Source organism: Myotis brandtii, unplaced genomic scaffold (assembly GCF_000412655.1).
Source record: "Myotis brandtii unplaced genomic scaffold, ASM41265v1 scaffold112, whole genome shotgun sequence".
NCBI classification, from domain to species: Eukaryota; Metazoa; Chordata; class Mammalia; order Chiroptera; family Vespertilionidae; genus Myotis; species Myotis brandtii.
The window spans coordinates 128,094-140,744 of NW_005353838.1; the positions used below are offsets into that span (position 1 = coordinate 128,094).

Below are 12,651 nucleotides of genomic sequence, written 5' to 3' on the forward strand. Positions count from 1 at the left end.
CTCACATGTTCAATCTCCATGCTTTGCTCTCTTTGCTCCAGTTTTCCTATGTAGAGTGACCCTATACTAGTGGTACATTGCTTGGGACAGTCCCGCCTTACACTTGCTTTCTCAGAATAGTTATCATTAGTATTCCCTTTCACTCTGGAAACTGACCCTCAAGTGTTCTCTTTTACTCGCAGATTTTGGATAGTAAATGCTATGGCTGGCATGATTTTTAAAAATTGTGACATTCACATGATTACATTACTTCTGTAGTCATGTCATTATTTGTATTCTTAATTATTTTTTGCATTTGTGATTAGTCCCATCCTTTGGTGACAATTTGATATGAATATTGCCTTACCACTTGACAAAACATTCTACAACATAAAATATATTTTATACTATTCTGAAGTATAATTAAACATTGTAGTTGGAGCCACTAGAGACTAGTTTCTGCCTAATCTGTAACATTAGGAACATATATATTTTCTCTCATTTGACTGTTGTTCTTTTTATAGTGTTTAAAAATAGTTAACCATAAGTAAATATTTGTTGTTGACTTTTCACCTATTTTTTCTTCTCATGTCAGGTTGTTGTCAATGCTCTTTTAGGAGCCATTCCATCCATAATGAATGTACTTCTGGTTTGTCTGATCTTTTGGCTAATATTCAGTATCATGGGAGTGAATCTCTTTGCTGGCAAGTTTTATCATTGTATTAACTACACCACTGGAGAAATCTTTGATGTGAGTGTGGTCAACAACTACAGCGAATGTAAAGCCCTCATAGAGAGCAATCAAACTGCTCGGTGGAAAAATGTGAAAGTAAACTTTGATAATGTAGGACTTGGATATCTTTCTCTGCTTCAAGTCGTAAGTAACCGTTTTATTACTCTCTGTGATTTATTATTGAAGTGAATGTAATTTTTTTTCTATATTCATAAATACATACTTCGCCAGGTCCATCTGTATAGACCTGAAAAAATATTGAAAATTACTGAACTATCTATCTTCACTATGTTGAAAGTGGACAGCTCTGCAAAGTTTATCATCTCCCAGGCTATGCATTAGACCCCAGTAACAGTTCTTTGTTATTGAGATTTCTTTGTGGGTTCCTATTGTTTTCCCCATCCTACTCTGAGAAAGTAGAGGCACAGGCCCCAGGGTGGGGTTGGAGTGGTAGGTTTCTGTGCTCTTTCTCAGGTACCTGAGAATATAGATAAAAGTCCTCACCCACCCACACTTCATCCCACCCTAACCAAAACTCCCCACCTTTACATCCTTCATACAGACTGCTACCTCATTTGCATGTTCCTGCCTGCTGCTTGAACACTTTCAGAGAGAATTACTCCCTTGCAAATGAAAACCTTCCTATCAAGTCTATTATGTCACTATCAATTCACAACAATTCGTATCAATTCATAACAATTAGTGCAACTTCTCAAATGACCACTCTAAGTTATGTCCACATGCTCCATGAGATGACCCACCCACATAATTCCCAACACTGTATGAACATTAGAAGGAAGACCCTTTGACACTAAGGAACTGAAAACAATGTACAAGACTTGTTTTCAGGATTACTGTGTCCACACAAAAAAGCAAATACTTAAAAGACTAAATTGCAATTGAATATAATGTTTGTTTCAGATTAAGAAACTCCTTCTTATAGAATAGTGCCTCAGAATAGTATATTCAACAATATGGAGGAGATTTTCAGGAACAAACCATCATGATTCATGTTATTGATAATACCTTTTAGAACAGAAAACATAGGGAAAAAACATTAAGATCAAACAATGCACCATCCTTTTCAACTTGTTTGATGCTAGTACTACATACATGAAATTATTTAATCAAATTTCATGTTAGGCACATCAGATTCAAAAGTTGTTAATAATTGCTTTTATAATAGCATGTTGTAATAATCTATCAGAATTTAGTTAAAGATGTTAAAGATATAGATAGATATAGATGATATAGATATAGATATAGACATAGATATAGATATAGATATAGATATAGATATAGATATAGATATAGATATAATAGAAGAATATTAAAGTGGAAGTATTTCCAAAGCATATATTATAAAACTTTGCCCAAAGAGTTTAGATATTAATTCCAAATTATTATATATACCTGGTTTAAATTAATCTTGGTCAATCAATCTGATATTTAATTTATTTTATAAAATTATAATTTGGGGGGAAAATTAAATGATGTGATTTTTTTACAGGCCACATTTAAGGGATGGATGGATATCATGTATGCAGCTGTTGATTCACGAAATGTAAGTCTTCTTAGAGGGAAAATTGCTTAATTTGATCCAGCGAGTATTTTCACAGTGTTGTATTTTAGTGATATTGTCAATAAAATAAAACCGTGGATCACTTTATAGAACACATCTATATTACAAAGATAAAATATTCACCTGATTTTTTTCTCACTGTGAATCTTTTAATGTAATTTCTAGTGTCTAGCATGACACCTGGCACTTAAAAATTTGTTGAGTGAATTTGAGATGAGACATTTTAGTTTTGGCTCTGATGGTTATGGTCATTTGTGTATTAGGAGCCCTCATGGGCACTTTCTTCATCTATCTAGGTTTCCTTCAGCTTTATCTTTCTTGTAATATAGGGATCTGGTTAATGATGGGAAAAAACAAACATTACAAAACAAACAAAAAACTTAATAGTACTCCTCCCTGGGAAGTGAGATATTTGTGGTAGAAGAACAGGGCATTCACAGTTCACCTTATACACTTCAACACTTTTGAAATTTTTTGTACAATTTCCATTAATTTCATTCATTTGTTGATTTCATTAACAGTGAGGGAGGAAATCACATTAAAATTAAAAAGACTGATCTCTGGTATATCACCAGAACATGATAATTAAGCTTAAAATGTTATTTACCTAGCACCAGCCACAAGACTTAACTCAAAAGAATTCCTGAGGGGTTTTTTGTTTGTTTATTTTTTGGATGTGTTTTTATTTATTTATTTATGTATTTATTTATTTATTTATTCCACCTTACTAATAAAGAGAGCACAAGAGCTAAAATCCCTGCATTGTACCTCTGTAAGTGCTATGCCAAGGACTTTCTGACATTTTATCATTTAATCCTAAATAATAACCTTATCATGTAGTTTGACATTCAACTCTATTTTATCATGGAAGCAAAGAGGATTAACACACTAAGTGGTAGAACATATTTTTGAACTTTTGACCACAATGGGCTTATAACTGCTTTCTACAGTAGTTTTCTACTTATTTGATTACTTCATTTAAAAGTTCTCTCTTTTTTTATCAATAACCTACGTGACATGCAACTTACTTTCAGTTTCTATCTTAATCATTTAGCATACATTGTCTGCTACATAACTCCTTGACGTTCAAGCACTTTACAAAAGATGGAATCTAATTGCCCCTTAAAAATATGAAAAGTTGTTCGCTCTTACTCTCATTAATCCACAAAGAATGTAAATTTAATCCAAAATGAGATATCACCTGCACACCTACCTGATCGGCATATTAAAAAGTTTGATAGTACTAAGTGCTGCCAAGGTTAAACAGCAATAATAACTCTTACACTTTGCTAATTGGGGGAAAAAGAGGATAAATATTCCTTTAAAAACTTAGGAATCATCACATTATTCAATAAAGTTAAGATATTCTTTAATCCTGCAATTCCATTTTTAGCTATATCCTACAGAAACTAGTGTACATACATAGGAGATCTGTGTACAAGAATAAACATAACTTTTTTTTGCATTACCAAAAACTGTAAACAACTCAAAAGTAGTAGAAATGGAAAAAAATTGAATATTATTTGGTGATAAAAATTATATATGAATATAATATGCACAACAATGTGGATGAATCTTCAAAATATAACAGAGCTATAACAAATGTGTCTGCCATGCAAAATGTAGACAAAATTAATCTTATTGTTCATGAACAGGTTCTTAGGTATTAACTCTAAAGAAAAAGCAAGAAAATAATTACCATAGAAGTCAAGATAATGATTACCTCTAACAGAAATGGTCGAATTTATGTTTGGGAAGGATAGGCCAAGGATTTCTGAGGTCCTGACAATGTCCTGAGTTGTAAAATTCGCTTTAAAACCATTTATTACATCTTATACTTATATGCTATGTACACTTATGTATTTATTATATAACTAGAGGCCCGGTGCACAAAATTCATGCACTGTAGGGGGGTGGTCCCTCAGCCTGGCCTGCACCCTCTCCCAGTCTGGAAGCCCTCGCCAGCTGTGAGCCCAGCTTCTGGCTGAGCAGTGCTTTCCCTGTGGGAGTGCACTGACCACCAGAGGGCAGCTCCTGTATTGAGTGTCTGCCCCCTGGTGGTCAGTGGGCGTCATAGCGACTGGTCATTCCGCTGTTTGGTTGATTTGCATATTAGCCTTTTATTATATAGGATGAAAAACATTTTAAAATGCCATTTTATATTACTTTCTACTAACTCACACAAATGAAATAAAAGTATTATCAAAATATATGTGTTTTTATAATATTTATGATATTTCTTATTTTATTCTATTTCATTAGGGGGAAAAAAAATAATGTAGGCCATTACCCTCTAAAGTGATTTTATGACACGTCAGGCAATTACCTGCATCCATTATCTCCTGTGACTGGTTAACTTAGAACAATATTCTGTGAGACCTGAACTATAGATTACTACCAAAAGCACAAACTAACTATCACACCTTTTTTCGATCGAAAGTGTGCTGGACAAGAGAATTCATCATGTAGAATCTGTGCCTAAGGCCTACTTAATAAGATGAATCAATAGACTCATATTCAGAATGAGATCCTTCTGATATACCTATATCCGCACATAAATATGATAAGAAATGTGTAATAGAAATCAAACCTTTATTTTTAGCTATTATATTACTACTATAGGCCTGATGCACGACTGCTGGCACTGGCTTCCCTCTGGCACCCGGGACCTGGGCTGGCTTCCCTCTGGCCCTGGCTTTATCAGGAAGGACGTCCGGAATGACGTCCGGAAGACATCTGGTCTAATTAGCATATTACCCTTTTATTATTATAGATTCACCAAGCACTGTTTTAAGTACTCTTCATATATTACTACTATATTTAACCTTCCAACTACCATATGAGGTTTAGGCTTTATTATTTCCATTTCATAGATGAGGAAACTGAGTCAGAGTCAATTTTAAAGGTTTTAACATAACATCGCTTCTTTTGGAGGAGGAAATCCTCACTTTGCATGCCCTATTGGGGTATTTGCTTATAAAACACATTCATAATCTAAGTAGTTATTGGGTGAAATTAATTTTATTCCCAGTTATTGAGACATGCTTTGAGAATTGAAAATTCACATGATATTCTTTTTATGAAACAAGTATTAGGTCTAATACTTGTCATTCTTTATATTTTGTAGGTAGAATTACAACCAAAGTATGAAGACAATCTGTACATGTATCTTTATTTTGTCATCTTTATTATTTTTGGTTCATTCTTTACTCTGAATCTTTTTATTGGTGTCATCATAGATAACTTCAACCAACAGAAAAAGAAGATAAGTATACCAAAACTTTATCTTTGCTCTAAAATGTGAACTGAATGTGTCATATTGTTTCCTTTTGGCTCCAAAATGCAGCCACTAAAAAGAAAAAATGTAAAATCCATAAACTATTTTGAGAGACTTATTTAACTATAAGATGGCTTATAAAACATGTATTGTATTTCCAGTATAGAAATCTGACTGACCAATATGGCATAACTTATATGTTGACTATATGCATCTTTATAAATAGAGATATTAATGAGCAACATTAGCATAGAATGTGGAGCCAATTTTCACACAGCTACTAAGGTGGATTATATAGCTAGCAAAGAACATGATTTTAAACAAGTTTTGTTTTCATTTCTTTACTTTGGAGGTCAAGACATTTTTATGACAGAAGAACAGAAGAAATACTATAATGCAATGAAAAAATTGGGTTCAAAGAAACCACAAAAACCCATACCTCGACCTGCTGTAAGAATAACACTTTCATCATCAGTAAAAGCTATGTTATCTCTCACTTTCACAGTTCAAATTGTTAGATACTAGTATTTTTTTTTAATTTTCAAAAAAACGTTTTACCTTAGCAATGTGACTAGCTAGACCAAATAGCCTAAGTGCATGTATTTTATATATGCAATATGTATAAATATATTTTATATACAGACATGTAAAATATATATAAATAAAAATGTCAGTTATATCATTGAGGAGTTTCTACTAATGTAGAGAGGAAAATATATCCATATTGAAATAATGTATATGCTCAGTGTGTAGTGGAAGCAGATTGGGATAATTGGTACATCTCAGATATGCCCCATTTTCTATCCAACTCTGTAGATTGGATGAAATCATTAATGAAACAAATAACAGTGTGGTTGTTTTTTAACTTCATATTTTCTCCTAGCATCTTGCCCCTAAATCAGATAACATGATTCTTTTTATGACCAGTTGTGGCTATTCAAATTATATATTTGCCATTTGCTGCTGGTTCTGTTTGTTGTTGGAAATTGTTGTCAGGAAAGTTCCCGAATTTTTTCAGAACTCCTCCTCCAAGGCATACATAGTGCAAGGCAATCCAGTGTTCTCCAGGAATCCATATTCTATGAATCAATTAATGACAATATAAAACTAGCTATGCCCGTGTTCAGTTTGTAAGTTGGCTAAAAAATCAGAAAAAATAGATAGTGTTATTGAATAAAACATAAGGAATGTACAGTTTGAGCCTAGTTTTTGAGAAATAATACAGTTTGAATGGATGGGAAGAAAAGCAGAGTACATTCCCTGTATGAGAAAATGTATAGTCCAAGCCATGAAAATAAACATTTCCATTGATAATAGTGACATTTGATTTAGTGGGTAGTAAATACAGGGTTTTCTGGGTTAAATGAATGAAGGTAACCATTATCAGTCTGAAGAAATTGATCTTAATTAAGCAATACAAATGCAATATAGTTAAAAGAACAGCATGCTAATGTGAAAAAAAGAGAAGATTTTAGAGACTGGTTTAAGAAGATGTTAGAGACAAAATAACAGATGAGTCCATAATATGGGGTCATGCCAAATAGGACTGAAACATGAGATATGAGCTAATAAGAAAACTCAATGGGATGAGGCAGCTATAAAGTCTAGGAAAAGAAGGAAGATATGTAGACAATGAAAAAGTTAGAACAGTTGATGTTTTGTGAAATGATTGGTTCCAATAACAAATGAAAGGAAATGTATTATAAATGCATTTGGCAATACAGATGTAGTTCCTATGGGACATCAGACTGAGGTAAGGATTCTAGACTTGCCAGACGGAATTTAGTTATGCTCTGAAGCATAGATTCATTTTTGAAAGATAATTAGAATAGACAAAAAAAGAAAAGTGCTGAGTATGAAGCCTTGGGCACTTCCCTATTAGAGGAAGAGGTAAATCAAAGAAGGAAGAGATTGATTAGTAAGGCAGTATATAGAAAAAGGTATGATTGAGAAAATTTCAAAAAAAAAAAGAGAGGCTGTTTAATTACATCAAATGACATAGATTTACATGGATAGGTGTAGGGATACATGGGAAAAAATCAGGGCATTTAGCTATAATATTATTGGTGACAATTTGGCAAATTAGGAAATGATGTAGTATAATCCATCTTATTCAGTCATTCATTAAGAATGTACTGTGTGCCCTGGCTAGTGTGGCTCAGTTAGTTGAGCGTTGTCCTGTGCACTGAATGGATGCCAGTTCAATTTTCAGTCAGAGCACATGCCCAGGTTGTGGCTGAACCCCTGGTAAGGGGCTTGGCTCTCACATCAATGTTTATCTCTCTTTCCCTCTTCCTTACTCTCTCTCTAAAAATCAAGTTAAAATATTTTATAAAAAAAGAATATGCTATCTCAAGCATTTGAAATTTAGTATTGAACAACACAGAGTCAATTTAGTGCAGCAAGTTGTAATCAAAACGTCACACTAATAGAAATATCCAAGAAAGAATACATACACCACTTGGCTGTGAGAGCTGATAAGGGGGAGGGAGCTCATTAATAGGAAAGTTAGGGAAAGCTTCACTGAAGTGATCATGAGCTGAGGATTGAAGAAAAATGAGAAGGTATCAATAGGCAAAGTGGAAAGAGAAAAGTCCTCCAGGAAAAGGAGAATGCATATGTGAAGGCCCTGCGGTAGGAAGGCCAGTGGGGCTGGAGTGCAGAGAGCGGGGAAATTTCTGAGAAAGCGAGAACTATCCTGGGAGCAACTGAGGAACAAAGGATGTTTTATCGTTATCAAGGGCTAAAATGAAGTGATAGAACATAAATCTCTGGTGAACAAGGCCCCCAGGGTTATACTAGTACACCTTCCTCCAGCATATTCTACACCCTGGAATTTAAATTGGAGACATCAATCAGTGACTAAGGATTGAAGTTTTATATAGAGGTGACCCATTAGGAAACTATATGGGCAGGGCCTCTAAGATGCTTTTTATTCATCATGATAATATGAAAATAAAGACCAAGTTTCTGCTTTTAAGCACATCTGAAACCACTACAACTCCAGTTGCTGTATCTGAGAGAAAAATGACATGGTTCTGTCCTGACAGAGGCTCCAAACAAGTGGTAGAGAAAATTTAAGAGCAAATCATTGACAATATAATGCCATCAATATTATGACAAATGTGAGCACAAAGTTTTCTGACAGCAGAGTGCTTAAAACTTAAAACTGAGTTAGAATTCACCAGAGAAGTCCGTTTTAGATAGAGGAGACAGATAAACAAGATAAAATGATATGACAGAACAGTGTTAGGAAATATCAGAAAGGTAGAAATAGAGGGAACATAACCAGACCTGGGAAGGGCAACTGCAGCAACCAAAAAGAAGGAAGACCTTAGAATGGGAATTCAATGCATTTATTAAGTCCAATCCAGCAGGCCAGATATGTATTCAGAGAAAAGCATAAAATGTAACAACCACGTGGTGAGGTCAGAACACCAGTAGAGAGAGTCCAGACCTGTGAATGTATCGAACCGGGAAACTATGAAGTGTACTAGTATAAGTAGCAGAACACCAGTCATTGAGAAGGTAGAAGACAGCTTAGCAGAATTTTGTCATGGCCAATGCCTTAGAGTGCTTGATACAGACAAAAATCAGATACAGGAAAAAAAGAACAAAACATGGTCCAATTTGCAGAATTGGTTTACAAGATGAGGCCCTAATTTCATAAACAAGACATAAGGCCCATAAGTGCTTGAAAATAAGGCCCAAACTAAATTGGGCAGAAGTGGAATATCTGAATTGTGAACTATAATTTTTAAAGATAATTTTATTACAGAAGAGTTACCTCATAAAATCTTCACCCAGTTTTTCTTATTTTAACATCTTATATATCAAATTATTCCTAATATAAAACAAACGTGTGTGTTTTTATAAAAAGCTGCATTTTCATATTGCTGTGCTAAAATCAAATAAGTTGAACTTGATTTCCCCCCCAGTTCCTAAATGAACTTTTACATATTCTTTGTTCCAGAACAAATTCCAAGGAATGGTCTTTGATTTTGTCACCAAACAAGTCTTTGATATCAGCATCATGATCCTCATCTGCCTGAACATGGTCACCATGATGGTGGAAACTGATGACCAGAGTCAAGAAATGACAAACATTCTGTACTGGATTAATCTGGTGTTTATCGTCCTGTTCACTGGAGAATGTGTGCTGAAACTAATCTCTCTTCGTTATTACTATTTCACCATTGGATGGAATATTTTTGATTTTGTGGTGGTCATTCTATCCATTGTAGGTAAGAAGAGGTACTTTTACTCAATCAAGAAAGTTAGCAGTGAAAAGGTGTGTTCTAAAACTTTGATATTAGCTGAAGGATTATCATATATGGCCTTTATTATGTTGGGATACTTTCTGTCTTCTCCTATTTTATTGAGTGTTTTAATCATAAATGATGTTATATCTTACCAAATGCTTTTTCTGTGTCTATTGATAAGATCATATGACTTCTATCCTTTGTTGTTGTTGTTAATGTGGTATATTACATTGGTTGATTTGCATCTGTTGAACCATCCTTGTGCCCCTGGAATGAACCCCACTTGATTGTGATGTATTATTTTTTTGATGTACTGTTGTATTTGATTTGCTAATATTTTTTTAGGATTTTTGCATCTGTTTTCATCAGAGATGATATTGGTCTGCATTTTTCTTTTTTTGTGTGTTATCTTTACCAGGTTTGGGTATCAAGGTTTATTGGCATCCTAAAATATGTTAGGAAGTATTGCCTCTTCAATTTTTGGAAGAGTTTGAGAAGGATAGGTTTTAAATCTTCTTTGAACCTTTGAATTCACTGGTGAAGCAATCTCATCCTGGACTTTTATTTTTTGGGGAGGTTTTTGATGGTTGTTTCAATTTCCTCACTGCAGATTTGTCTATTTAGATTTTCCAAGTCTTCATGATTTAGTCTAGGAAAGTTATATATTTCTAGTAACTTATCCATTTCTTCTCGATTATTGATTTTGGTGGCATGTAGTCTTTCATAATATTCTAGTATGGTTCTTTGTATATCTGTGATGTCTGTGGTGACTTCTCTCATTTCTGATTTTGTTTATATGGGTCTTTTCCCTTTTTTCCTTAGTGAGTCTAGACAGGAGTTTCTCAATTTTCTTAATCTTTTTAAAGAACCAGCTCTGTTTTATTAATTTTTTTAAATCCTCACCAGTGTATATTTTTTCCATTGATTTTTAGAGAGAGTGGAAGAGAGAGGAAGAGACAGAAACACCAATGTGAGAGAGACACATCGATTGGTTGCCTCCCACATGCCACCAAGTACAAGCCATTGACCAGAATTGAACCTGGGATCCTTCAGTCCACAGGCCGACGGACTATTCGCTGAGCCAAACCAGATAGGGCTATTCATTTTTTATATAGTCTTTTTGTTCTCTATTTCATTCAATGCTGCTCTAATTTTTATTATTTCCTTTCTTCTGATTTTGGGTTGTTTTTGTTCTCTTTCTAATTCTTTAAGATATGATGTTAGTTGTTTACTTGGGATTTCTCTTGTTTCTTGAGATAGGCCTGTAATGATATCAAATTCCCTCTTATTACTGCTTTCCCTGCATCCCAGACATTTTGATATGTTATATTGTCATTCCCATTTATTTCTATCTTTTCATCTCATCTTTTATTTCCTCTTTGACCCAGTCATTTTTTTAGTAGTATGTTCTTTAATCTCCACATATTTGTGGACTTCTTTACTTCCTTTTTTGCAGTTGATTTCTAATTTCAAGTCATTGTGGTCTGAGAATATGCTTGGTATAATTTCAATAATCTTGAATTTATTGATGGTAGTTTTGTGACTCAACATATGGTCTATCCTTGAGAATGTTCCATGTGCACTGAAGAATGTCTAATCTGATGTTCTGATATTTATTGATTTTCTGTTTGGTTGATCTGCCTAGAGCTGTCAATGGAGTAGTAAGGTCCCCAACTCTGATTGTGTTTTGATCTGTTTCTCCCTTTAGTTCTGTGAGTAGTTTCATTATATATTTTGGTACTCCCTGTTTGGGTGCACCGGGAGTACCCAACCAGGGGTACATGCCCTTAAACCAGAATCAAACCTGTGACCCTTTGATACACAGGCTGATGCTCTAACCACTGAGAAACACCAGCCAGGGCAAGTGTTATGTTTTCTTGATGTAGTGTCCCCTTTATTATTATAAAATGTATATCTTTGTCTCTTGTTATCTTTGTTACCTTTAAATATATTTTGTCAGATATAAGTATGGTTATACCTGCTTTTCTGTGGATGCTGTTTGCTTGAAGAATCATTTTACACCCTTCTACTTTGAATCTACCAATCTACCTTTGCAGCTTAGATGTGTCCCTTGTAGACAGCATATGGTTGGGGTTGTCTTGTTTGTTTTTTTTATCCACTCTGCTACTCTGTGCATCTTTACTAGTGAATTCAGACCTTTTACATTAAGGATAATTATTGATGTATGAAGATTTCCTATAGTTATTTATCTTTTGTTTTCTGGTAGCTCTATGTCTCCATTGTTTCTTTTCCCTTTTGTTTCTTTCTGTTGTTTTTGTTTGGTGGTATTTCATACTTCTTTCCTCTTTATTTAAGCTATGTGTCCTGGTTTAGGAATGTTTGTGTGTGGTTTCAATTAAATTTATAAAAATAAACTGTTAGAAACAATGAACAAAGATAGTCAAGCTACAGGATACAAAATCAATGTGCAAAAATCCATTGCCTTCCTGTGTACTAACAAAACTTCAGAAAAATAAATGAAAAAAGAAATTCCTTTTACAATTGCAACCAAAGAATAAAATACCTAGGAATAAACTTAAAAAGAATGTGAAAGACCTATATACTGAAAATTACAAAGTATTATTAAATAGATTGAAAAAGACACAGCAAAATGGAAAATATCCCTTGTTCATGGATTGGAAGACTCAACATAGTGAAAATTGCCATATTACCCAAAGCAATATACATATTTAATGCAATCCCCATCAAAATCCCAATGTAATTTTTTTAAAGAAATAGGAGAAATCATGAAATTTGTATGGAACCACAAAAGAACCTCAATAGCCAAAGCAATCCAGAAAAAAGAACAAAGCTGGAA

The 12,651-nt window shown here is 33.9% G+C and overlaps 1 protein-coding gene across 6 annotated transcripts in view; it reads left to right on the plus strand.

Annotated features, from left to right (window-relative positions):
* The window catches only part of LOC102243307 (sodium channel protein type 2 subunit alpha), a 127,061-nt gene that overhangs the window by 108,190 nt on the left and 6,220 nt on the right, over window positions 1-12,651 (plus strand). For all 6 annotated transcript variants that reach the window (XM_014545362.1, XM_014545376.1, XM_005857522.2 and 3 more), the window contains exons 22-26: window positions 575-856; window positions 2,223-2,276; window positions 5,422-5,559; window positions 5,917-6,021; window positions 9,545-9,815. In XM_014545362.1, coding sequence (XP_014400848.1) covers window positions 575-856; window positions 2,223-2,276; window positions 5,422-5,559; window positions 5,917-6,021; window positions 9,545-9,815 — 850 coding nt within the window. The remainder of the gene's footprint in view (window positions 1-574; window positions 857-2,222; window positions 2,277-5,421; window positions 5,560-5,916; window positions 6,022-9,544; window positions 9,816-12,651) is intronic.